Genomic DNA, 27,959 nt, shown 5'->3' on the forward strand with positions numbered 1-27,959 from the left:
CTGAACAAATGAGTGTGCAGCACCTCCACACAGCTCCCATCTCTGTCTGCTCACTCTGAGGAATTTTTTCAGAGAAAAGACGAAACTTCTGAAACTACTGACCTGTGCCTCATACCACTGAGCTGCTTGTTCAGTCAATGTCAGCCTGAGGTGAGATTCCCTGGCTCTTCCTCTGTTTGGGCTCTGCAGCTGCTGGAAGACAACTCTGACAGGGTCTGTCATATGGAAGCAGTGCAATCTGTACGAGGACTAGAATGGGTAAAATAACCAAAGAGAGAAAGTTTTGAGCACAGTGAAAAGTAACGGGCACTGTGATTTCTTTTCTCTTACAGTCTTTGTGGGGGCTACACAGGATGAAAGCAAGTACACTTCCAGATAAAGTCCATTCTAACCTCACGGTAAGCAGCTCCACTGTATTTTCCCGAAACAAAGACATTGGTGACAGTGCTCTCGTGCTCCTGGTGTTTTTTAATTACAGTAGTCTGAAAACTTGCCTGCTCAGGGTCTAAGTGTAGTCTTCTAATAGATATCACAGATAAAGCTCTGCCATTTCATTTCCCCATTCAGTCCAAATCCTCAATGCAGTAACAGTCACTTCTACTCCTGATATTTAACACATTCAGCTCTTTTGCCCATTTCCCTTCTGCTTCTTTCCTTCTAGAAGATGCTCCCTTCTCTTCCCCTAATTTTCTCCTATAAGCAGTAGAAAGGAAAAGATTAGACTTTATTAGAAAACTCATTTTTCTCCAAACTCTTTTCCCAGCTCTGAACATGCAAGAACCAGAGAGCACAGAAAGTGCTCCAGGAACCCAAATCTTCCAGACATCAGGCTGTGCTCTCCAGTCAAATCCAGGAGTTTTGCCCAATAACAGGCAGCTCATAATCAACATGGAGTTTAGTTTAAAAACCACAAAACTTAACACATTCTTACAAACATCAGCATTTATAATTAGCATGTAACTAGACACCTTATGGAGGAATACAAAGGGCTGTAAGGAGATCTTTAAATAGTTACTGTCGAACAATCAGAATTAGAGGAACCTCAGTCACACTCTCTGGTCTGTGCAGTACACAAAGTCAAACCAAGGGAGCCTGTTCATCTGTTCTGCCCTATGCCTATGAGTTAGTTTGCTTATTTTTTAAGAGTATCATTGAAAATATCAAATACAAACAGGCACATATTTCTAGCTTGCAGAAACTAAAAGCTCCCCATTATCATTGGCTAAACCCAAGTAAGAAGCAAAATACATTACTACTGAGAAATTGGATTCTTAACATCCATCAATCATCTGACTTCCAGTTTTAAAAGCCCTGAAATGTACGTGTTTGTATGCTTACAAATGGCAGTAGCCTTTTAAATTTCCTTGGCGTAAAAATAAAAGCTTTCTAAAACCAATTTTCTGCAATGCTGTCCCTATTGGATATCTTGCATAGTCCACCAAACATCTCTCTAAACACAGGGAGCAGACCACTAGCCTTCTTTAACAATTACGTCAAGGGAGAGCAGCTACTGTTTTGCACACTGCTTTGGAAATACAAAGCTCCGCATTACCACACGATATCACCGGTGTCGAGACCAGAAAAGGAACCTAGTGGCTGGCGGAAGCATAGGCAGAATATCCCAGGCTTACCACCAACTCCCCTGACACCCATCAACGACCCAGTCCGCACGTACCTCAGCCTCTGCAGAGGCATGTCATTCTCAGAGCAGTACCAGGCAAGGAACTCCTGGCTCATAGCTTGTGTAAAAGCTCTGGCCACCTGCCTTGTGCTGGACTGCTGTTCCCCAAGGCAGGACAGCTATCCACCAGGGCTCACAGGAGCTCCCACTGACACACAGGTGGCCAGCTCCATCAGACTGTCAACATCATGGCAGAGAGAAGAGAGTCAGTCTAAGAAAACGAGTGTTTAATCAGGAAACGAGAAGAGACAAGGGATAAGAAACTGATAACAGGAGAGTAATACCCCAGCCAAAAGAAACACGATTGTACAACTTGGAACGACCAGGATCAAAACATCCTACAAGCCAGCAGGGCCCAGCAAGGGACACTCCTGAGAAAGAGCCCAAGCACTTCTGGCAGTCTCCAAGCAGCTCAGCACAGTCATGGACTCTGACTGCCCAAGCTCCAGCCTCTGCCCTCAGCAGTTGCTGCAGAAAGCCGCAGAGGTGGCCCTGGCCCTGCTACTCCAGTCTCAGCTTCTCTCAGCAGGAGGTGCTGAAAGGAATGGAGGGAGCACTGGCTGTGCACAGCAGTCCCAGCCTCTCCCGACAGGAGATGGTGTGTGGAGTAAGAGAAGCCCATACAAAAAAAAAAAAAGTTTACATATTTATAAATGCCAAAATAAATATTTAAGACAGAATCCCCCACCCCTCTAACACGTGCGTAATCACACTGCAAACTGCTCGCAGGACAGCCTCCAGGGGCTCAGGGAAAAAAGCAGTGACTACACCACAGGGCAGCCAGCTCAACTTCCTTCTCGTTTCCTGATGCTTCTGAAGCCTGCAGCCCACTGGGAAGGAGGAGGAAGAGCGAGCAAAGCAGAGCGCCAACACGCAACAGTGCTGGAGAGGAATGTCATGGTATAAATACATCAGATCAGTGGTTTCCAACAAGTTAAAACTAAAATAAAAAAGACACCAGAAGGAAGGATGGTGTAAATGGAACTACAACTATGTGGGGCAAAGGGTTGTGTGTCCGTGGAGCTCTGCCTGCTGTCACGGCGAGAAGGTGGTCATTTCCAGAGAGACCCTTTGCCACAGCTCCTTTGTCTGCTTGCTGCGCTTTAGGTTCTGGAGAATATCGTTAAACTGCATCATGCCCATGGGAGTCAGGCAGAAGGCGCTTCTGGCGCTGCGGATGGCATTCACAAAGTCATCGTAGTCAGCTGGAGTGAGATGGATCAGCCGATGATGGATGTACTGGATGGGAACAGGGAAAGAGCCTTAAGGTATTTGCTCACCACCCTCACGCTGGTGACACTCAGAGGAGGACTCAAGAGCTGCCAGGGCGATATGTCACATGATCCTGTTACCCCACGAGAGGTCCCAAGACTCAGAGGCTCTGACAGAGGAGAGCTAGCTCAAAAGGCAGCAGTGCTGTATCTTACATCCTAACACGGCCAAGGCGAGTGTCCCCTCAGAGCACCAAAATGCACCACAGCATCAGCAGGTGTTCTCTCCTTCATGAGCACCAAATTGTGCCATAGTACAGCGCAAAAGGGCCAGCTAACACTCTACCCCACCACCCACCAGCATCTAACCCTCATACCATTCATTCTGCAGGTTATACGTGGGGACCCAGCATGTTCACTGGACATCTACTTTGCTAACGGGTATGGAAGGAGTAAGGCTTACACTAAGTTGCTACAAAATACCTCTAGGCTTAGCTTAGCACTGTCACTTCCATCAGCTTCTCAACTAAGGCCCCAAAACTGCAGGTCCAGCTTTTGAGAAATCTATTTCCCTCATGTAGCTCAGAAAAAGAGCTTAAGTGAAGAAGCTGTCATTTCTCAAAAATATCACCTAGGAGATAGGATAGCTAATCCAACCTGGACAGTATGTCTACAGAATCACCCTTCTGGTCGTTTATTCAAGAGAAGTAGGTACATGTGGTGTATCCTGTTTACACTGTTTTAAGGAACAGGCAGCTCTGGTATTCCAGCTGACTCACTGAAACACACTTGTCCTGGTTTCAATAAATCCTGAGATATCTCATCCATACTGTTAGCTGACCAAGCCACTTCCACTATTAGTGCCAGCACTGGCACATCAGACAGCCATGCCAGGGCTTCATGACGAGGGGAAGACAGGCTACAAACAAGGAAAGAAAAAAAGATAGGCTACGAAGGGAGGTGGGCAGGGGGCCTGAAAACATAGCAAGGACAAAGTACAGAAGTTAAAAGGTACAGGTAGCATTTGGAGAGAGGAAGAAAGTGGACAGGGAACACAGAACACCCCATCCTTTGTGGTGAGCACAGGAGGCAAGAGGCCTTGGAAGAAGCAGTACAATGATGCAGCCTCCATACAGGCAAGCGATGCCTATTCTAGTCCCTACTGAGGGAGAGGGATGCATCAGGCAATGGACCAGTTCAGCTACCAGTACCCAAGGTCCCCTTCCCCTCTGCACACACACACGCAGGCAGTACCTGCAAGGCAGGCAATGGCCTGGCAGCTTTGACAGGCAGGAAGACAGGCCATACGTTACCTGCATGTAGGCCTGTTGGCACCTCTGCACCAGCTGGTGGAAGGCTGGGGTACGCAGGTGGTTGTGCACATGGGCAGGGTTGAGCCTCTGTAGAGCTTCCATGATGATCTCCTGGAGCACAAAAGGGCTCAGCACCCCCTTGGCTGCACCAACGCAAAACTGATGCACATAGTTTACACCTGCACAGGAAGGAGAAGTCAGAACAACAGCGTTAAGGTAAGAGGAACACAAGAAATCAGGTACCTCCCAGCAAAAACCTGGATTTGGAGCACCTTCTTCTCAGTGTAATGTATCCTCCAGCAGGCTCAGGGGAGACACTCTAGCAAACTCATGGGGACAAGAGATCATTCTGATATATCCATCAGGTCTGAGTAGAGACCAGGTACCACCTCAGTCACTGATATTCCCAGTTCACCTCTCTTTAAAGGGGATATGAAAGAAAACTGATGTGCAAGGTAACTACAGAAGCAAGGATACATGGCACCTCCTCCCACTGCTTCTTGCCTCCCCACCTAGGAAGCACCTAGACGCTCCAACACTCAGGCCTTAGGGAGCGTGGAGAGACAGTCAAGCTTCCCCACTGCTGCCTACAGCGGAGCTCCCCCAGCAGCAGCAGGAGAAGCCATGCCACTAGATAGGCTGTTTGTAGAGGTTGGGTTTTTTTAAGTTCTTACTGCTGATGAAAGAATTAAAAAAATGAACTGACAAAAAAGATCCAAGAGCAATGTGGAAGTAAAAACAAAACCAGAAAAACCAAACAATTGGTGGTTTAAGCACCTATTGCTATAAAAGGTCTTCACAGAAGGTGTAAACCTACATAAGAAAGAGGAATACCTACAAGATAGTGGAAAGGGAAAAGAAAAAGTTGTTGTTATAGAATGGAAGAAATACAAGTTCTGAGCCCTGTCCAACCCCATGCACTTCATCCAGTGCCTCAAAATTCAACAGCACGCCTACAGAACCCAGAAATGGGACAACTGCCTAGATGAAAGAGCAGCAGGGATCTTCTGAAACATTCTCAGAAATTGGATCAGATATCAGGTTCACCCAATCTTTCACTCTTTGGAGAGCTTTTTCCCACCACGGTCCAAATCCCAGCAAGTGGATTTCTGCTGAAGTACTGCTCTGAGCCTTACCTAACTTCGCAGCTAACCCAAGGAGCCATTTTACATCCTCCGTGTAGGGTGGGCTGCGGGAGAAGTTGTTGGGATGGTCGTTGTGAGCTCTTCGGCCAAGCATCTCCAGAGCCAGCATCCCTGTGAGAAAGGGGCAGCCAGAGTCAAGCAGCACTTCTGCCCAGTAAGACTTAGTCTAGCACTTCACTCATTGCAACACAACCTGATTGACCTGTCCTTCATCAGCAGAAAATTCCCTAGCTCCAAAGAGTCCAGAGGGAAACAAAAGGCCCATCTTGGAGCCTCTCACCACAGGAAGTATCTGCAAGAACATCTGGATCTGCTGCTCCAGGTTCGGAAATCTGCACTGCCATCACACCTCACTAGAGCTGCAAAGAGAGACTCTGCTAGCACCTACAGCAGGGTCAAGCAGATAGCCCCAAAGGCTGCACTACAAGAGGTGTCCTGAAAGCAATGCATTTGCTCCAAATTTTGCAGCAGAGAAGCTACGCACATCAACCTACTCAGCTGCAAGACAACAAGCCAACGCTGAGCTGCAGTATTGCCAATCTGGAAACATTTCATTTATTCCACTACATTCTTCACGCAAATCCACCCATTTAAAAAGTTTTAAAATACCAACAGGCACTATGTCTTGATATTCCAGACCCTCTTCCCCCACCCCCTTCTCTGTTATTCAGACTAGTAAATGCTTTTCATGGTTTACCACTTACCAGTGCGATGTTTCCAATGACATCTGCACCCCTTTCTGTCTAACAAGTACTTTCTACTCTAGCTTTCAACAAAAAAAAACTTCAAGCAACCTCCAGATAGCCCCCCTTCCATTTTCTTGCTGTTTCTCTTCGTTTGCTGCCCTGGGATGGCTTTGCTTATCTTAGAGGCTCCCTTCTCCCTCCCCAAGTATCCACTGGGTTGGACCACGACTATGTACGAGTAGCTTACTGCAGTCTAAGCTCAATCACAAACCCCAAGACTGATATCCTTGTACCAACTGCAGTTCAGACAGAGACTCTATTTCCTCATAACCAGCGTGACTGGGAAAAGAATGCTAATTACATACCCACTCCCCACAAAATATAAGTTCCTTCCATGTCAGTCTTCAACAATCTAGCTAGAGGGCACAGGGCACATCCCTCTGTGCCTCGGAAGACTCAACCGGTATTATTAAACTAGAGGTGTGCCTGCACCACCCATGAGGAGCAGGAGCTGAACTCCATTTTTTCGCATAGTCACAACTTACACAACCACATCCTCAGAGCCCTATCCAGACTCCTTTGCATACACCTGCTGAAAGGCAAGACTCTTCCCAGCTCTAACCCACTCAGTTTTCTCTTCTACGCTGACGGCTCTCAACAGCAACTGTTCAATCTTCTATTGCTTTGTCTCCATCTTTAGCCTCCACATATGATCATGAACTGGCTTTCCCCATGTAGCTAAGATGCCATCACCCCCAACCGGTGCAGTAGCAAATTGCCAAATAATAGTGAAAACCTGCAGCCTTGCCCTGAATCCCTCTCGAAGGGGCCACAGAAACCCACTTGGCCGTCCTTACCAACTCGGTATGCGGAGTGGAGGTAGTGCAGACCCTGGGGGCTCACAGGCTGACTGTGCTGCTCATCCTCGGCAGGAAAACCCCCTGTAACAAGGGAGTTGGGCTGTGAGGACAGAGTTGTCAAGGAAGCCCCCTGAATCGCTGGGAACGTTGATCCTGCATGGACACTTCCTACTGAAGAGAGCAAAACAGCAGCATTAGGACCCACCACCAGCCTAAAAGAAGGTTTACTTGGGCCATCATCTCCCTCACCTGACTGCCCCGGACAACGTAGTGTTCTGTTCCCCTAAACAGAACAATACAGCAACCAAAAACTACAGACATACAACTGAAATACAATAGGCCAGGAATATCTGTATTTTGTTTGCAAGTAGGGCCTGAAGGGGGTCAGTTACACGGTTGTCCATCTCTTTTGCAGTATACCATGAACATGCATATCATCCATGTTTTACATGTAAATACATGTGCTGTCTCAAAGGTCTTTGCTATTATTAAATGACATGTCTGGTTCTGATTTCTTGTCCAAGGAAACAAGCATGTGCATGTCTACACCTGATGAGAAACTGCTGAGGAAAATCATTGAGCAGGAGCAGTATTAAGTCACTCAAAGATAAAGTCCAACATTGTGAGGTTCCTCCACTTCTGCTGTAAGACAGCTATGGCTCCATCCAGCTACCACGCGGGAAGAATGTTACTGGAGGCTAGCCTTCAATCCATCCTTGGAAAGAACAGCCATTGCATACACTGGCAGCGCGTACCAACAGCAAAAACAGTAAGGAAACTTGAGAAGCTCTGTCACCTTCAGACTCTTAACTAGCATGGGCAAAATCAAGGGAAATCACAGGAAAATCCATTACATTGTACCACCTAACCTTGTATAGACAACAGTTAATACTGAGCCAGTAAGCTGTACTCTGACAAGGGACTCAAGTTTATCTAAGTTTCCGTCTCGAGAAAGGTATGGAGAGGAAAAAGCAAGGTTTGCCCGAGAATTCCAGAGCAGAGATGCCATTAGGTGCGTGCACATTGTTACCCTTATTTCACAGCTTCTCTGTGGTGCTACTACACCAGCTTGGGCAATGCTCCAAGTTCTGATTTCTCCTCTTCCCCTGCCACCTCCAGCATTTTTTTTTTTTAAATGTTTACTAGTGAATAGTTGAATACCTGAGAACAATGTGCCTCCCAGGAAAGATCTGTCTGACCTCCTCAACCAAGCAGACACACAGTGCCAAACAACCCACAAAGTGGGGCAAAATCCATGCTGCATTTGAAGTCTGGCCAAGGAGAATAACCCGTAAGAATGAGCTGAATTGTTGCCAGAGCTCAAGCATCATCACATGACTACGTACTCCAGGAACAGTGAAACAGTATTTTAAGAACTGAAAACAGAAGTTTATGTAAGCTACAAACAATGGCAACTGGAAAGGGTGGAGTTGTTTTTTCCTTTCATTATTTTAAGTGCTCTAGGATGAGTTAGCAGTTCTGGAAGATTCATAACTCTTTGGAGTGGTACAGAAATGGTTTCTCACAATTAAGAGTCACAGCATCAGCCCAGGACTAAGGCTGTCAAGTAAAGGATGCTTTTCAGATCCTGAGGCTTTCAGGACTATTCTAATTGCTTTTGTGGTGGCTTTTTGGCATCAAAATGCAAGATAAAAATAACTGAAAAGATTCTCCTGATAATCTGGATGTGAAGGAGGACAACACAGCTCTTAAGTGTTGTGTTTTCCCATGTACCAGTCTTCCAGCACCTAGTGAGTTGCAAAGCACTGATAAGCAAATGTACAAATAGGCAAACATTACAGCCTCTCCAGTAAGGGGATAACAGAGCCTGGGTCAGCCATGACCCACTGGTGCAAAACCCCATGGTAATGAGAGCACATCCACAATTCAGTCAACATCTGCTGCTCCAGTGCTGCACACTACTTGATGGGTCTTCACCACCACTGTGGCCCCAACACAACATGTGAGCAATCGTTCAGATTGCCATTGACATGATCCTGCCAAAACACCTGTCCTCTCTACAGAAGTTCCACATTTCGGGTACTGGCTGCCTTCAATCCCTTCGGGCAGGAAAGACATCTATTAGTACTACTGTAGCAGAAGTCTGCCTGCTGCCTGCTTCCTGCACTCTCTGTTCATCTGACCCAAAGGAACCACAAGAGCCTGCTCAAGATCATCTATGCTCATCTTGCCCTAAGGAGAGGGGGAATAAAGCTCTAATAAGTTAGAAGTCACAAAGGCCAGGAGGGTTCCAAATACACTTTGGTCTGAGAGGCCAAAAAAATCTCATACTGGAAATTTAGCTAAACAGAAATTAAAGCTCCACTAGCTGAATCAGACCCCATTATGAATCCCAGTACCCGCGAGCATGCGCATCTTTAGGCTGGGGTAGATTTGGTCAGAACTTTTCAGTGCAAGAACCCTGGTTCCACCTGCGGTCAATGAGGGGCAGGACTCGACTGGGGTACAGCTAGGATGCACAGTAAATAAACCTATGCTATGCACAGCCCAGGGCTGTAACACTTACTCGCTACATTGGAAGACAGTGACAGTCCTGTCTCACTGTGATAGGGATGCACTGCAATCTGCGTCATGGATGGGACCGGCACACCAGGGAATGACACTGCTGTAGCTGCCAATGATGGTGTTGTTACCGAGTAAGGGTACTGTGCTCCTATGAATGCTGGATGGACACCCTAAAACAGAAAATAAGTAACAGTCATGTCTACTTCACCTGGCCATTTAGAAGTAGTCCAAAACATGATGTCCCCACACAAACCCCAGAGCATTCAAAGTCCAGTCTGACCGGGAGGAGGAAGCACAGGAAGAATCGGCACAGAAACTATGTTGCACCACATGACCATTACATCTTCTTGCTCCTCCTCCTTTTAAATCTAATCAGTTTGCAGAGAACCACTCCAAGAACTTTCAAAAATAGGCAGAGGTTAAAATAACCTTTGTTTGGTTTTCCCTCTGTAGTCTCTATTTAGCCTGCAAGCTCTCAAGAAGACAAGCTTTCTGTCCAGTGCCTTCTGAGAAACTATAGAGCAATAAAAATTAAAAACTACTGATGTATTATATTTTGTATTCTCTTGAGACTTTACATGCACCCACAGAAGGCTCCTTATAATGCAAAAGCTGAGCTGAGGAGCCAAAGAACGTATCGCAAATCGGCAAGTGAGAGCAGAAGCTAGATCTCAAGCCACGGCAGGTCTGAGCCCCACACTCTCCCCAGTCAGATGCACTCCTTCTGGAAGCAGCCACACAAAGTCACCGTAAATGAACAAGGCACAGGTAAAACTCACCTGCGGGTACGCTGAGCCAGGCACCGGGAAGACAGCTGGGCGCGGCATGTGCTGGATAGTGTGTCCAATATACTGGGGATTACAGGGGATGTGAGTCTGAAGGGTGGTGTAAGGGTGGAGGCCCTGCGTGTGTGTATGTGCCATTGCCGGCCCTGCCATTGTATGCTGCTGGTACATGGTCGACCCCACAGAGATCACCGGCATGACTGTTGCTGCCGCAGTTACCGCAGCTGCCACTGTTACAGTGGTTGGCTCAGAGGTCACCCGGTTGTCTGTCAACCCACGTGCTGCTTCAGAGGCAGCCCGTGCACCACTGGCACTGCAGGGGCCAGTGGCACCTTCCCTCTGGGCTGGGGTCCCACCAACAGTCTGTTCGTAAAGCCAGTACCACTGGTGAGCTACTTCAAAGAGGACTTCTGGGTACACACCACCTCCTTTGGCTGCCTCTTCTACTGCCATACAGGCCTTTTCCAGCATCAGATTGTCCTGGGGGCAGTGAAAGAAAAGCAGAAGTGAAGAATGCAAAACCAGAAACACAAGAAGGCAAAACTACAACAGGAGAAAAGTATAAGGCACTCTAAAATGACTGACGCTATGGGGAGCAGACAGATCACAACTATGCAGCAGAATAACCAGAGTTATTCATGAAAGATAAGAAATCCACAGAACTGGGATTAAGGCTGTCCGGTGGCAGAGGAACCAATCCCACAAGTAACAGCACGTCCTTGATGCCGAAAATCAGCTTGCACTAGCCAGTCCCCATGTGATACTCACCTGTTCCTTACACTGCACCAGAGCCCTCTGGATCTCATTTGGGTTCAGGGCATGGGCATGGGGCAGGCAGCTGAGTGCCAGTTCAGCAGCTGCCCGCACCATGTTGGAGTCTCTGGCCCGTGAAGCTCTGTCTGCCAATGATGCTACCTCTGGGGGTGTCAGATGTCCATCCCAACACTCCACCAAGATGTTCAAGGCTGCGCTACCAATCTCCATGGCCTGCCCTAAGAGTAAAAGAGAAGACTCTCACACCGCTGTATGCCCAGAGCGGTTCCAGTCAGCTTTCCCTCAACAGGAGTTGCACTCCTCACTTCCTTCAGGAGCAGCAACAGAGCCCAGTTGCTCCCCTTAGGCTCTAAGTCAAATTTAGGCTCTTCCTCCCAAAACAGAGGACAGGCAAGAGCCCTCAATAAGCAAGCAGTGAGTGAGGGTACCATTATCAAAGTTAAGCTAAAGATGCATTTGAGGCAGTGAGAGGAACTTGCTATAGCTGATTTTAGTACCCACAAACCACAGCCTGGACTGTCACTCTATTTCCATCGTGTCAGGAAAATACGACTTTTCAAGGGTGTGTTTTTCAGGCTCTAGAAGCCATGTGGATAGAAAGTAGGTAGTCTGGGTGCAAACAGAAGAAGGAAGAAAGTGAAATTCTGAACACAGCCAAAGAGCATGTTCAAACTTGACAAATGTCTGTCTCTTCAGGAGCCCCCCCGAAGGAGAAGTTAAGACCAGTCTCTGTGTGAGAAGTGGTCTTTGGCTCTGAAGACTGAAGGATGTTGCAGTATAAACAAGAAGAAACAGGTCACAGGAACTTTCCAGGCCAAAACAAGCACCACCATGTAAATCACTGGTGCTCAGCTTGTACTGCCAGCTGTGTCAGCCAGCTTACATGGATACCACAGCACATCAGCATCACCATTTTTGGGCATAAGCTCACCTCCCCCCTCTCCTTCCTGCCCAAAAAACAAGCTTCCCAATAAAGTTTTGCTGTAACCTGTGATCCAAGAGACATGGGAGGAGTAAGTTCGAGAGAGCCAGTTGGGAGACACGAAGTTGTGCAGCCCTAGTGCATACAGCCCAATCTCGAAGGCGCAGAGGTGAAGGTTGCGGTGTGGTCCCTGGTGCCCACCACTGGAGGAAGGGTGGGTGAAGATGGAGGTACTGCTGTTTCCACCTGCTTTGATAAGGACTGTCTTGGCCAATTCAAAGTAGAAGTGAGCAGCTGCTTCTGAGGGCTGGTTTGGGACATGAGGAGCATGGCTCTCCAGCCGCCTCCCTTTATACCTAAAGGAAAAAGATAGAGGAACCTTTCAGACAGCAACAAGTACCCCAAGTTCACTAGCCAGGGTGCAGAGTTCCTGTCTTTAGGGTCCAGAGGAAACAAAGCAAACGCTCCCAAGGAAGTACTCCCTGATGCACACTTGCCCTGACATCAGGCCTAGAGGTTGCCTCCATGCATTGGTATTGTTCATTACCTGCCAACTTCCACAGTCTTTGCACGGGCTCCCCCACTGGCTCTCCTACTGCCACTGGAAGAAGAAGATCCCAGCGAATCACTTGAAGAACTGCTGATGCTGTCACTGTCCTGTCCTCTGCCCCAGGATGTTGTTGCCCATCCCCCACGTAGCGGACGCCGACTGAGCGTTGGAGAACTGTCAGAGGTGGTTTCAGGAGCGCTGCTGTCAATACTAGCCATGCCTACAACACCAGAACCAACACAGTAATGTCACCAGGGTTGGTAAATGTCCCAACTAAGATCAGTCGTGTCAGTGACAGTCAGCCTTACAGTTGCCAGGCATTCAACTTTGCAAATTAAGAGAGATTAAATTAGTCAGTTTGGCCATAGATATCAGTGTCATTTTGGAGTTCTTGGATTAAAAAGCAGAAGAGTCCCAGAACAATGTATCTTTATTTCCCCCTTCACACCATCCCAGCCCCTCACTCCATCTGCCAAGCTTTGTGGCAGAATATAACAACAAGAAGCAAATATACATACAAAGTCAAGTTCCACAGATTGTACGAGTATGAAGAAAACCCTTCTGGTATATGCTGCACTATTTACACAAAGGTCCTTCACATCTTCAGCCTCTAAATTATACCCTTCCCAAGAGAAGCGTAGAGAGGCAGCAGCTCCTCTGAATTTGTTTCTGGACCCAGGAGCACAGTGCTCCACTCCCAGAGCCCAGCAATCATTCGGCTCCAGATATCTAATCCAATCACCCAGAACACATCTGGTGCAAGAAAGGTATGGTAACTTGCCATACAGACAGGGGCAGGAAATCTGTGGAGCAAAACCTATGTCTCCTTGCCAAACACCTCAGAGACAATCAACTGCTTCAGTAGTACAGGAAAGCCTGACAAGTGGAATGAAAGAGCAAGGGAATTGCTGAAACCCCAGCAGGCTGCCTAGCACAGCACTAGATGCTGTATGAATTAGTCAGTTCCTACCTGTGTGTTTCTTCTTCTGCCTGACAGGTGAACCCCAGCATCTCCCATTGTATCCACCTCGGTTTCCAAGGGCCAGACGACTGGGGACCTTTCCCTCTTGTTTCAAGACAGTGGACTCCACAGCTGGCTCACAGGGGGACCTCTGAGAGCTCTCTACATAAACAGGACAGTGACAAGGTAAACATTATGATTTGTTTCTGTATCTCTAAAACCAGATGTGGCCATTAAAAAGATAAACATCAAAAGATGCAGGATTTTTATAAAGTGAGTGGCATTTATGAGCAGGATTATCTCAATTTTCTTTCAGTATTAAGCATATCATCCGAGACCGGGCCAATTTGCTACAACTACGGAAAAATTTTAGAATAAAAATGCTCCAGCAACCATAACCTTATTGAAGTCATCCTCAGCTAGTATTGATCTCTTTGGGAAGAGATAAGAGAGCATCTGCTTTCCTCCAAATGCTGCTGTATGTGATGTTTGCCACTGAAGTGGAGGCACAGCTGGAAGAAAACCACGTTTATCTCTAATGCCCTTCAGCAATCTTAGTTATTTATCCTGCAGGAAGGTACCTGACTCAGTGTGTAACTTTTTGAAATACTGCACCTCTGTGATACAAACCTAAAAGATGGAGTCACAGTAGTTTTATGTTAACTGGTTATACAACTGGCTCAATATAGGAAAACCTGAAAATTAGCTTGCATTTCTATGCAACAACAATGTGTACCGAAATGGATCCAGCCAAACAGGTAACAGGGGAACGACATTCTAGTAACCACCAAGTAGCCAGATGGTAATACAAATCACTCTGACTACTTCCAAAAACAGACACAAATGTACAGTGACAGTTTTGCACTGATAACAGAAGGGTTTCAGCATAGGCCTTACACAGCACCTCTTACCCTGTGCGCTCTTCTCCACGAAGTTCTCAGGACTGCTCTGGACTGCAGTGCTTACAGCAGCTTGCTGAGTGACAGAAGTCCCTGGAAGCTGCTGGATCGCTGCAGTGGACTGGGCAGCATGTTTGGAAGGAGATTTTTGATTTGCTACTGTAGGCTTGCTGGATGAGTAGAAGGAACTCAGAGTCTGTGGTTTGTGAGTTTGACTCTCTCTGTCTAGGAGTTTGTCTAAAATCTTTAACAGCAAGGAAAAAACAAAAATGAGGCGGCATTACACTCTGACACAGAGGGAAAGTACCAAACCAGCTTCCTGGTGGACAATAAATCCCATTTGGTTGGAAAAAAGAGACAATGTTTGTTCTCTAGAAAGTCGGCACCGTCTTCCTGCACTGAAGATCAGCGATGCACAGTTGAGAGCCATGTGGCCAGCATTACTGAAGAAGCAAAGATTCATTTGTACTCAGTAATATCCCCATTTTCACTTCAAAAAGCCACTGCCTTTACTTGGAAAGCACCCAAAACTCACAATACAGAAGTAATTCTGGTACACCAAGGACAGAACAGAGGACTCTATATTTAGTTCTGCCAGTCCTTAGATGTTCTTGTTTAAGTAACCAAAATTCTTTGCTCACCATCCAAAAAATCCTGTCATACCATTACTGAGAAACTGGTAAAGCCTTTTGAGACTTTCAGACACTAGAGAAACTGCCTTCTACCAGCCTACAATAACACTTTCTTATCCTTACTTATTACGTAATTGGGGAACAACGCATGACCACATTTTATGGGTTTGTCCATTTCTACTGTTCATTCTCCACACGAAATGAACACCACGACTGTGACAGAGCATTTATTTGCAGATGACTGATATCACAATGTCCCTGTTATTCCCTGTAGAAGAGAAGAGTATAGCAAAAGTGCTTCTACTTTAGGAGACAGAAAGACACTAATAATATTCTTACTGGGTAGAAGTGTTTCTGAATATAAAAGATTATTAAAACCCTTCCTAAAGCTTCAGCAGTTTTTGATATTTTTTCCTCCTTTGGGGTGGAGGGGGTAGACTTTTACTATCTCTCTTACATGGGAAGTTAAGGCACAGGTGGACTAAACTAGTATATCAAAGAGGTGAAAGATTAAGAAACAAAGGCTTTGCTAGATATACTGTTCTGCAAGCCAACGTCCCTGCAGCAAAACAGAATCAATCCCCAGACCACACACACAGTGCACACTGAAAACCCCTGGGACAAAGGACTTGTTTTAGCAGGTAAGCAAAAGCATTAAAAGCAGTGAGAACGCATCTCCCAACTGGACCTTAAGAAACCCATGGGAAGAGTGCCTCTTCCAGGGCAATGCCCACTGCGCAATCAGATTTTGCATCAGTGGAAGAATATAAACACTGCAACGTAGCTTGTAAATCATCAGAACATGACAAAGCAATTTATGCTCACTGGCAAAACTATCAAATCCATCAAAATCCAAACATGGTTTGCTCTGCATCTCCCTCTCCCTTTTTAAAGGGAAACTCACCTTCTTCAGCTTAGACTGATCATCCTTGTAAGTAATCATCAGGGCTAGTGCCAGATCCCCTTTCTCCCTTCGGGTGCCTTCACACAACAGAGGATGTTCTGCTTCACTGACAGTTGTTTTCATGCCTGCAGGCCAGAAAAGAGGGGATGAAGAGACAAGTGAGCCCATGGGAATACACCACATCCTGAGCACTATCTATACCTCAGACTATTTTATTCACCTCCCTGTCACAGGCAAAAGAAGATTTTTTTTTTTCCCCCCGTTTTTCTGTTAACTTCAGAAATAGGTCATGAATAAACAGGAGCTGCTGTCTGTCCCCAGAATACTAAGCTTGCTACAACCGTCAGAACAACCAGATCCTAATATGCCATGGAGTACAGGCAAGCCCACAACTCCATCTTGAAACAAACTTTTCCAGTTTCTGCACATGCTGCAAGCCAGCATTCACACACCATAAAGAACTCATTTTCCTCCTTTCAGAGATGAGGCAAGAGAGGCCAGGCCTTGTTTAATCCATTCTATTCCTTTTTGCATGCTGCTTTAAAACAGGCATACAGTATTGTCAACATAATATATATAATCACTGCTTTGTTGCTGAAGCTGATAAATGATGCAAGAATCCAGTATTATGCCAAGATCCTGAATTATATGATAACGCTTGAGAGTACTTCTGCAGTCTTTCACTATCATTGTCTAACCTCTTCTAAAATGATTGCCTTTTGTTCTCTGAAACTGTCCATTTCCATTAAAGCCCAGGCAATACATCTTCTGCGACAAAAAAGCAAGAAGAAAGCTAAAATTCCTGTCACTACTAGGAACATTTAGTTCCTGTCCCGTTATCCCCCTTCCATTTTTCACAGCTTTGCAAAGGCACTTCAACCCTGGCATGCAGAATCCTTCTGCATCTGGTTCTGATAAACTGTGCAAACGCTTTCATTTCTGCACCAAACTGGAATGAACTACTAACTCTCACCATCCACAATGAGGCAGGATGCAGAACATGGATGAAGAAAGACTTCTCTTGTAAAAGATTCTTACCAAGAGCAGCAACAGCTGCTTCAAAACCAAGCTCTTCATCTCCAGGCATTTCATTATTCCAATTACGGCTTGGGGGTCTAGAGCCTGTAGGAGAAACCACTGAAAGAAGACAAGAGAATTAGTGCTCAGCTTTCAAAACTAGGACCTCAAGGCAAAAGCCATTTCTGAGAGCTTTCTGAATTTGCAGAGCTTCCTGTGGTCCTATTCCTAGCCTGGTACCAGTTTCAAGACCACGGCACTGTCTTGGGTTTTTTTCCCTTTCCCTCTCTAAACTCAGAAGGCTGCAAACCAGTATATTGCCAAGTCAGTCTTCTAATCCCAGGTTGTTTTGTTCTTTTTGAAATACTAGATTTATATTAGCTTCCTCTGAATGTAACCAGCATAAGATTAGAAAAGTCAGTCATTTATAACTATTTTACAAACACACACAGAGTGCTTAAATGTGGTACGTTTCCAGTTGGTTTCAAATGTAAGCAGAAGGAGATATAATTCCATTGGGGCATAAAGTACCTCTAAAGCAACATGGAGGTGAAGAGCAAGCAACAGTGTGTGAAGAATCAAGATTAGGTTGTTCTTGTACAGAAGACAGTTTCTCTTGGAAAACCCCTTAAGACCTGGCATCCCAGAATGTGCCCTTCGCACACTCAAGCCAATGAAGACAGTACCTGGAGTGCACAGAACATCAAATATAAAGCTAGCCAACATCAGAGGCAGGACAGGACGGTAATCACATAATGTCCCTTCTCGCAGTTCTTCAGCTCTTCCTCGAATAGTGTTCATCTCATTAGTGCCCAAGGGAATCTTCTTCAAGAGGGCTGCAATCTCAGACTCCTGATATGCCAGCTTCACCTGGTAGTATCCACAAGGAAACAGAAGAAGCTGTCATCAGCACAGGCCCTGTGGGCAGTGGACCATTTTTCCCTATATGTATGGTAAGGTACAGCAATAGTTTTTATTGGATCATAAAATTACAGCAACTCTTAGCACCCTATACACCTTTACCATTCTCTCCACACAGAACACAGATTTTCAAGTCTAATACAAGTCTTGCCTCATATTTATACACAAATTTTTTTACTAGAATTATCACTCGAGCTGCATACAGAAAAAAACGCATCAGCTTTCATAAGAACATCAGGAGAAGCGTTTGACTGGATGAGTCAGTGGAAAAGGTGATTACTCTTAATTGTAGGAAAAAAGGATGCTATGCTAAGTAATATACCCATTCAAGACAACAGGGACTGACTAGCAGAAGAATGGGCACGGGGTGGCATACAGCATTAACTGTATGAGATTCAACAAGGCCAAGTGCTGGGTCCTGCACTTCGGCCACAACAACCCCAGGCAGCGCTACAGGCTTGGGGAAGAGTGGCTGGAAAGCTGTCCAGTGGAAAAGGACCTGGGGGTGTTGGTTGACAGCCGGCTGAACGTGAGCCGGCAGTGTGCCCAGGCGGCCAAGAAGGCCAATGGCGTCCTGGCCTGTATCAGAAATAGTGTGGCCAGCAGGAGTAGGGAAGTGATGGTGCCCCTGTACTCGGCACTGGTGAGGCCGCACCTCAAATACTGTGTTCAGTTTTGGGCCCCTCACTACAAGAAGGATGTCGAGGTGCTGGAGTGTGTCCAGAGAAGGGCGACGAAGCTGGTGAAGGGTCTGGAGAACAAGTCTTGTAAGGAGTGGCTGAGGGAACTGGGGTTGTTTAGCCTGGAGAAAAGGAGGCTGAGGGGAGACCTCATCGCTCTCTACAACTCCCTGAAAGGAGGTTGTAGCAAGGTGGGTGTCAGTCTCTTCTCCCAAGTAACTAGCAATAGGACGAGAGGAAATGGCCTCAAGTTGCGCCACGGGAGGTTTAGATTGGATGTGAGGAAAAATGTCTGTACTGAAAGAGTGGTTAAACATTGGAAGAGGCTGCCCAGGGAAGTGGTTGAGTCCCCATCCCTGGAAGCATTTAAAAGACGTGTAGATGAGGCGCTTAGGGACGTGGTTTAGTGGGCATGGTGGTGTTGGGTTGACGGTTGGACTTGATGATCTTAAAGGTCTTTTCCAACCTTAATGATTCTATGATTCAATGTCACCAGGATGAAGACTTACATTTCACTACTCTGTCATTCCTGCATTCTCTCCATTCTTAACATGTGAAAGTGATTGTTTTCTTTTAGGTAGCAAGTGACTGCCAACCTCAGAGTCTTCTAATCAGACCATAAGAAGTACAGATAATCAGTGTAACAAGTGTAGTTGGTGGATACCTAGCAACAATACACACCTCCAGGGACTGCACAACCCTGCAGTGAAAAGCAAGGTGGCTGCAAATCACACAGGTGAGGTCTTAATTGGACACTTCTTTTTTCTAAACAGGAAGCCTAATAGTAATCAAGCATTGTCCAAAATAATATGCCCACACAGTGCACATGTTCACTTGCCAACGAATGAGATATCAGCAAGAGCAACAATTTTCAAACATGTAACAATTGCACCAATTCACCCTAAGGAATAAGTTTCAAATCATTTCACCAATGCAAATATGGACAATTCCATTTACAAATGGCTTTATTTTCCCCTAGATTAGCCAAGCAAACTGGAAACATATTTAAGATAAGAAGTAAGCTGTTCTAATCGAAATAATATATTCATAAGAGATTTTGTACACATTTAAGTATTTTCAAGCCTGTAGCTTCATGTGAAATCAAAGGCCTGTTGGCACATGAGGTCTGAGCTTCCTAACAATGAAGGCAACGCCAGATGAAGTGATACTTCTAATCATTTTTCTGGCAGGTCAACGTGTGCTAATGGGATGTGCACACAATCCATTTAGTCCCACTGCAATCAATTTTAAGGAAAAAGCATAACCAAACTTCAGAAGTCGAAACAGGAACCACAGGAGCAAAAGCATTCAAGCAGCACAATGTTGCTTATGGATACTGCGTTTTTGAGATGTTTCATACCTCCAGAGCCTTTGTAGAGGCAGGTGGTCTCTGCAGCTCCAGAGCAAACATTCCTATTCGGAAGGCCAGGTTGTGGTACTCCAGCCGCTCACTCAACACAGTCAGCAGGAAAGCAGCTTTAGACAAGGTGTTGGTTGCCATCCAAGTCTGTTTGCTGGTTGATACCTTGTTCTTTTTGCCCTGTTTGAGGAGGAATTTGTCACAGGACACTTTCCTAAACATCTTAAATGATTCTATGCTTGTCTTCCTACCCTTTGCAATAATCAGTAGACAGGAGAAAGAATAAAACACTTAAATTTTATTCCCTTTGCTGAGGAATCACAAATCCCAGTGGTTACTGATGAACATCATTCCTTCCCCTATCTCACCCCAGCACAATACAGTGGAAGAGCTGGCCTGTTGATAAGACATATGTCCACCATTGGACTAATGCTGTGCAGGCAGATGTTGCATGCCTGTCCCTTCCAAGGGAACACTTCCATACAACAAACACTGCTTAGTGCCACTACAAGTGATTTTCCAGAAGTTTATGCTTATTTCTTTCCTCTCCAACCCTCTATTCTGAAACTGCAAAACTTCTAACATTTCCAGTGGTGCACATTATGAAGTAGGAGACTAAGGTTTTGGAGAGAACCACAAGAAACAGGCAGGTCATCTGCACAGAGCTTCACAGAAATCAAGACTTCTTATGGCTGCTGTATAATCTCATAGCACACAGTAGCAGGTATCTTAAACAAAACATCCTTTGAAGCTGATGTTAAACAGGGTGTTTTGTTCAATGAGATTTAAAATAGATTCCTAAAGGAGCTGCAGCTTTTAGCAGACAAACCAAGCTTCTCTCTGAAGTATAAGGGAAAGTGAAGAAGCTTTTAACTAAACTTGAGTTTCTGAAGACTCCAAATCCTGCTGAATGGCCTCTTATTTTCTTTCTCCCTTTTATTCACCCACACGCACAGTGATTAGGCACATTAATGACATCCAGAGAAGTTCAACCCAGAGGAAGCATCAGTGAAGGGCCCTGAATCACAGCAAATGAGAAATGCCTGGGAATGCTGTTGTATCCATCCCATATATTCCTTCTAACTTACCCTCTACCCCCAAAACTAGACAAGCTCTCTCTCTACCTTAGTTGGTGGCTGCTCCACTTTGAGATCCGGAGGGTTGGCCAGTAGGTCCCTGGCGAGCTCTACGGTTAAGCGGCATGCTTCATTACTGTATCCATGTGCATACAGGGCCTCTGCACAGGCAAACAGGATCTGCAAGAAAGAACAGATGGTCATATTCAAACCACACTGCACCAGGCTGGAGCTAGTCTGCTCAAACCACTTGTCTCAAAGACTCTGCAAACACAATTCACAATTAACTTCTGCAGCAGGTGTTCTCAGAGTCCTCCTTGCCTGGACCTCCACCGCCATCCCTTTAAGCACTCCACTAAAAAGCCTTTTCTTCTATGATTAAGTCCCATCCTACTTCCAAGTGCTACAAAAGATCAGAGAATAACTCAAAAAAAATTAAAACCCAAACTGACTGACTATAACTACTTCCATGCATCTCCATTTCAGCTGCTTGCTCATATAGGTGCAAGCTCTAAACATATTTTGAGGGTATTACATGGATGTGACACAGTCTATTTAGATTGCCTCTGGCTTTCCAGAGAATTTCTGCTTACATGGTTGGATTTAAATTTTTTCCTGCTGGGCATGTCTTGGTCTTACTTATTTTTAATCTCAGCTCAATTTCGCCATTTCCAAGAGTGAGACTACGAAAAAAGCACACACTGGTTTGCCTACATTTGTAAATCCGGGAGTGTGAGATGGGACCAGCTAAAACTGGGACACACTTGAAGTTAGCACAGAAATAGGGAGTCAAGTTTGCGGGAAACAGACACGTGTGATACCACTGCATTAAGACTGTAGATACCTTATGATACAATGGGTTATGACGAAATTATAGTTAAGCACTTGATTTAACAACATACTAGGTTAAGTATGACAGCTAGGAGGGTGGCAAGACCATGATGTATACAATATGTAAAACTGCAAAACAGCGTTTTGAACTAGATTCAGCTCACCTCCATCCGGTTCTCCTGCTCCAGAGGCTTTATACCAGCAAATATATCCTGCTCCTCTTCATTTCCCCCTTCAGCTTTGTCATCATCTTCCTTGGCTACCTCTTGTGGATTCAGATAGTATACCTGGTAATCGTCTTCCTCTTCTCCATCATCCCCTCCCCCTGCTGCACCATTCTCTCCCACTTCTTCTGGCTTCAGGCTCACACCACCACTGTTCTCATCTGCAGAAGGCAGGTCGTCATCACCACTACCCATTTCCCCCATAGGATCCTTGGGCGATTTCTTGGCCATGGAGCTGCTCCTGACACTAGGCTCAGGTCCCTCAGAGAAGTACACCCCACCATCCTCCTCAAAGGTGTCCCTGTAGCTCCTGCTCAGTGGGCTTTCTGTAAAACTAAATGTGTTGCTGGCTTCTGCCCCCAGAGCCAAGCTGCTGTCATCCAGGCTCATCTCTGCCAAGTCTGGCTCCAGAGAGCTGTCTTCACTGCTCATGCGGCGTTTCCCACTATGTTTACTGGTCAAGCCTTTGCTCACTGGCAACTTTGCTTTGCCCACCGCAGTCTTATACACAGCTTTATCACCTTCTGCTGAAAGTCGTCTCAGAACCCTCTGCGGCGTTTCAGAGACAACTTTCCGCTTTCCAGTAAGTTCCTTCGGACGAACTGCTGGCTCCTGGGGAGAGGGACGCAGCCTGTCCCCAGGCTGCAGACATGTTCCCCCGGGCTCCTGTCCATGGATTCTACCAGCCTCACAGGCAGTTTCTGCACACTGCAACCGGCAGCTCCTCTGCTGGATGGCCTTTACCCAACAGAATGAGTTCTTCTTGTCAGTGCTGCTATATGTGATCCCAGGAATGGGATAAGCTTCCTCCCAGTTGAAGTAGCAGGCTTCCACAGCTGGCTTGAAACCCTGGAAGAGCTTCTCCAGCGATTTCTTGTGCTGACCCCTCTTAACATTATCTATGACTTTCAGCTGCCACTGTCTGAGCTGTAAGCAAAGGTCCCTGCGCCTAAGAGAAGAAGTAAGAGGACAGGTTAGAAAGCAGACACAAAACGCACCTGTGACAAACTACCTCTTAACCCACAGAACACCTACTCCTTTTGGTCAGAAAAATCTTCTGCTGAATTAAGTATAGACAGCATTAGTAAGAAGACAGGCTGAAAAAAAGTAAACAAGTATATTAACAACCAAGTCCTAGACAGGCCCATGATAGAGAAACAAAATGTGAACAGTACCAACATGAAAGCACGATACAAACTGGAAAGTTTAAAATGAAATACTGTCTGCCCTGTTTGCTTAACTGCCCCAGATAAGTTATTAGCAATGTGAGCCTCAGCAGTCTGAGACCAGAGACTGCCATGGGGAACTGCTCTTGGAATCATTCATAAAACAGTTTGCAGCAGCTGTGAAACGGCCCTGTGAACAACTCCAGTCAAGACGTTCACAAGTACAATCTAAACAGCCTACCCAGGGAAGCACAATGCCAGACAGGACCACCTAATCTACCTCCCAGGAACTTATCTCTTTACCCTGATATGCTTATCTAGAGCCCAACAATTTAATTTAGGATTTAGCAGGCTGTCCTCGGGAGAATAAACTGTTGCAAGCCATAGGCACAGAACAAGCAAGACAAAAATAATTTATGTTCAAATAACTCTGAGGAAGAAGCAAGCTGGTAAGGTTATATAGACTTAAATTACACAGCAGTTAGTCCCATGTCCCATATTACCATGGGAAGAACAAAGTATTTCTGCATTTCCCAGCTCCAAATCTCACGTAGGGCCTAAGCATATGAGCAACATAGTCTAAGTGGATTACACGTTTGGGTGATCTAATTCAAGAATAGGAAAAGACATTTCTAGAAATTGCACCAAGTGTCTCAATCAACTGCCATCTTGTTTCTGCCACAGATTTCAGAGATTTGAGGTACAAGCCCAACACTTCAATCCTCTCAGATTTCCTATCAAAAGCAAAAGAATAAAAAATCAAATCAAAACAGGGTGACCCAATTTAGGTGCAAAGGGTATTAGGACAGAAGGGTCTAACCAAAATGGACTGCTTCTATTTGTCCATTAAAGAAATTAATTAACGAGGGAGCAGACTGGTAGGGCTTAATCAAGGAGAGGATTTTCAGAAGGAAAAAGAAGGGGGAACTACTCAGGAAAGGTAACATAAGGATGAGAGCTGGCAATGAATTAGGAATGAGGTAGCAAGTCTCCTTATGATTCACTGGAAAGAATAGCAAGGATGGGTAGAAGAGGGTTCTTCTTGGCGACTATTCAAGCGCCAAGAGAATAGGTAATCAAGCAGGAGCATTTCAATTATGCATGAGCTCAAGTAGGAGATCTGAGCAAATTTGAACTGCGCCAAATCACTCAAATGTGAACACATAGCACAACTTCATACTTTATTAAAAGCCAAAACCTTTATGGTTTTTCTAAGTGATCTGATCGATGTTTGTGTTTGTTTTAAGCCTCATTCCCTGTTTCCTACAGTTTTTGATTTGTCTTCATCTCCTATATTTAGCTACTTCATATTGTAAACTGTACAAGACAGAAACTGCATCCATTTTAGTGTCCCTGATGTACCTGACATAGATAGGGCTTTTCATTAATGTTACACAACAATTCACAGAAAGCAAATCCTGTTAATGTGTAACTGTATGAAAAATACCATCCTGTTTTCATTTGTTCTGAAAAACTTCTTCTGAGCACTTATAGCACATTAAAGTAATTCAGTACATTTTACACAACACACTTTGTAGACTAGATGTACAAAACAAGTTATTGCAATGTCAACCACAGTATCTCAACATGAGTCCTCAGTACCTCCACTGCTATTCAACTAGTGCTAAATAAAGATGGCAGTGATTTACGAAGGCACAATATGGTTTAGAAACCTGCAGAAGCCTCACAATTTTTCCTCAGACAATTGAAAACACTGAAAATCATACACCAGTGACACTGTTTACCTATACACTGCAGAGAATAAACTCCCTAAGAGCACAGAAAGCAAGAAATGGTTCAGCTTGAAATAGACAACAGTCAATGATCGGGCTAAACAGAAATCCATTAAACTGCTGAATAGTTAAATTTAGAAAGCATTAAAATTTATTGGTAGCTGGTGTTATCATTCAATGAAATGTTCTCCACTAGGACACTGAAATGCAGAATTACACTCATATGTAAAAGAGAGCTCTCAGAAAACAAATTATTCACACTACATGATGTTGCTAAAAGTGAGCAGCAATAGCAATTAAAATCTAAAGTAATTATAGTGCTCTTGAACCTTACATAGCACATAGTCCAGAAGGACTAATGGTTGAATAGGTAACGAGGTAATGATACAAACACAAGACATCTACAGGAAGAAACTCTTGAGTGTGCTTGAATATCACAGAAATAAATGAGGGACTGGATCTGATTCTGGTGCTCACCTCTGTGGACTAATAGTTGGATCAAGGACAGCCAGCCTCCAAAGAACCACCATCTCATCACACATACTTGCACAGGCATGAGCAGCTACTTCTGACTGGCCATTGCTGCGTCCTGTGTGCCCGCTAGCACTGCTGTGTGATGCAGACGTTCGCACACTGTACCACCACCCGGTTATCTGCAGAAGAAAATGTTCAGTGGAGCTGTGTTGTGGCCAACGTCTCGTCTCCTGCTCTCACTTATCCTCATAACCACAAGGAAATGGGATCTGTAGCTAGAACCATGTTTTCATTTGACTCCAAAATAACTATGAGCATTAAAGTAGTATTGGTTTGTGAGAACTAAGGGCCTCTCAAAATTTCTCTGATTAGAAGGCACATGCCCACAGAACAAAACACTCACAGGAGGTTCTCTTAGTAGAGGCCTTCACACCTGGAGGGATAAAGTGAACAAATGTGATAAATGAAGCATTTTCTTTCCCCTGCTCAAAGTTGAGGTATGTGATAGAGCAATAAGGAAACTTACACTGCAATTTATATTACAGAATGAGATCAGCGTCCTGAACTGTCAAAGGAAACCTTTTTCCTAACATTATTTAAAAAAATATCAAAAAATTTATTACTTAAACCCATCAAGAGATATCTTCTACAAAAATAACTAAAGAATCTGAGATTCTAGCGCCCAACATATATCTTTAGTTTTTATCAAAATGACAGCTCATATGTGATGTACTTTGTTTAGAAAAAAAACATTAAAATAAATCACCTTGACTGGGCAGAAATCAAATCAAATGTGCTGAACAAGAGTTCAGACTCCATATATTCATGTTAAAAGGACTGAGGTATTTTGGGGATATAGTGTTACCAGGACATCACCAAATCAGCACAAGAGCAAACTGTAACATCATTTTAGCATGGAGAAGCACATGCCCATAATGCATACAGACAGTTAAAAAAATTTATTCAGCTATGGATTGTACAGGCACATGGCACCAGTCACTGGCTCAGCCTGGGTCCCCAGAATTTTCTCCCCCAGAGCAAAGAGATTTTAATACCTGCTCATAGTTGAGACACTGGTCAGTCAGAATCTCCAGCAAAGGAGCTGCATTGCTATCCCGTCTCTTAAACATCTCCCGCACAATGGAAAGCAGGTTCCAGATTCCTTCAGGCTCTCTTCCTCGCAAGGGACGCAAGAGACAGGCCCACTCAGCAGCAGCTGGTGGCTCCGTGGAAGAGAGATACATTGAATTCACATCACTGTAGATAAAACAGAAGAGCAGGGATGAGAAAAAATTAAATCAAGCACAGCCATACAAAATCCTGAGTATATTCTACATCCAGAAGTATATTTGCACCTTAAATGGGACAGACATGCATAACCTAAGACAGGATGCATAACGAGACTGAGAATACCACACAAGCAAGGTATTGTGCAAATACAGTGTGCTCTACTGAAATAACATTGGACAAGTTATGCGAAAATACAGTCTAGAAGAGTGACCACAAAACTAGCATCCTTCAGTCCACAGCATCACATAAGGGTACAGGCTACACAGTGAATGAGCTTACAGATTACATGAATATCACATTTTCCCTTCGATGGGAAACAGTTTACCTGAAAACAACAGGAGAGGGTCCACAGAATTTATGAAGGGTTTTCTTTATGTTGTCACTCAGAGTAGATTCATCTAAGTACCAGGTGCTTTGATCTGATGCAGAGGGTCCAGCAGTGGGATCTTGACAAAAGAGTAACACATATACAGTCTGCAGGCTTTGAAGGTATATTTCCTCTGTGTGCCCAACCACAGAGATTATAGGGAGCACACAGGCAGTATTACTCAGTTTATTTCACCCATTGCAGAACTCACTATTCAGAACTATCTCAACGTGTTATCGTAACATTACCTTAACCACTGATAACACTAAATTGGGAGACATGGCTGGCATGCTGAATGGTAGCACTACAACCAGTGGGACCAGGAGAAATTCAAGGACTGTGCCAACAGAAACCTCATGAAGTTCAGTGAGGAAAAACGTAAACTTCTGTACCTGGGACAGAAAACCCCATGCATCAGTACAGACTGAAAACCAAATGGCTGAGTAGCTGATAGGGTTTGGTGATTATGGTGGATGCCAAGCTGAACACAAACCAATGGCAAACTTTCACTGAAAACACAAAACAAAAAAAACAAACCTGCAAACTGGGCTATATTAAGAAAAGCACAGCTAGCAGATTTAAGGAACTTATTTTATCCCCCTCTACCTGGCACTGGTAAAGTTACACCTGGAATATTGCATCCAGTTTTGGGTCCCCCAGACCAGGAAATGATACTGAGAAACCAGAGAGGATATAGTAGAGGGGTATCAAGATAGTTGGGGGCACGGAGCACATGACCTATGAGGTGAGATTGAGGAAGATGGGCTATTTTCATCTAAAAAGGAGAGGGTGAGGGGTGATCATTAACAGCCTACAACTACTTGGAATCACAAACACAATGCAGACAAACTCTTCTTGGTAGTAGTAGATGATAAAAAAGGGTATTCATATTGGACATTAGGAAAAAATTCTTGACCAAAAGGGTAATGCAGCACTAAAACAGGAATACTCTGTAACGTCTCTGGTAACCA

General features: G+C 44.9%; 1 protein-coding gene across 2 annotated transcripts in view; it reads right to left on the bottom strand.

Annotated features, from left to right (window-relative positions):
* Positions 1-1,887: 1,887 nt before the first annotated feature.
* Positions 1,888-27,959, bottom strand: part of ZSWIM8 (zinc finger SWIM-type containing 8) — a 71,224-nt gene continuing 45,152 nt past the window's right edge. Inside the window, exons 7-26 of one of the 2 annotated variants that reach the window (XM_076338498.1) lie at positions 26,947-27,067; positions 26,387-26,588; positions 25,335-25,510; positions 21,899-22,907; positions 20,952-21,083; positions 19,828-20,007; positions 17,553-17,736; positions 16,888-16,986; positions 15,850-15,974; positions 14,326-14,557; positions 13,424-13,576; positions 12,451-12,673; positions 11,970-12,259; positions 10,976-11,199; positions 10,202-10,687; positions 9,424-9,592; positions 6,894-7,067; positions 5,342-5,461; positions 4,206-4,384; positions 1,888-2,920 (exon numbers count right to left, since the gene is read on the bottom strand). In XM_076338498.1, coding sequence (XP_076194613.1) covers positions 2,717-2,920; positions 4,206-4,384; positions 5,342-5,461; positions 6,894-7,067; positions 9,424-9,592; positions 10,202-10,687; positions 10,976-11,199; positions 11,970-12,259; positions 12,451-12,673; positions 13,424-13,576; positions 14,326-14,557; positions 15,850-15,974; positions 16,888-16,986; positions 17,553-17,736; positions 19,828-20,007; positions 20,952-21,083; positions 21,899-22,907; positions 25,335-25,510; positions 26,387-26,588; positions 26,947-27,067 — 4,682 coding nt within the window. In that variant the 3' untranslated portion in view covers positions 1,888-2,716. The remainder of the gene's footprint in view (positions 2,921-4,205; positions 4,385-5,341; positions 5,462-6,893; positions 7,068-9,423; positions 9,593-10,201; positions 10,688-10,975; positions 11,200-11,969; positions 12,260-12,450; positions 12,674-13,423; positions 13,577-14,325; positions 14,558-15,849; positions 15,975-16,887; positions 16,987-17,552; positions 17,737-19,827; positions 20,008-20,951; positions 21,084-21,898; positions 22,908-25,334; positions 25,511-26,386; positions 26,589-26,946; positions 27,068-27,959) is intronic. The other variant, XM_076338499.1, reaches the window with a different exon arrangement.

The sequence above is a fragment of the Aptenodytes patagonicus genome, chromosome 5, assembly GCF_965638725.1.
Source record: "Aptenodytes patagonicus chromosome 5, bAptPat1.pri.cur, whole genome shotgun sequence".
NCBI lineage: Eukaryota > Metazoa > Chordata > Aves > Sphenisciformes > Spheniscidae > Aptenodytes > Aptenodytes patagonicus.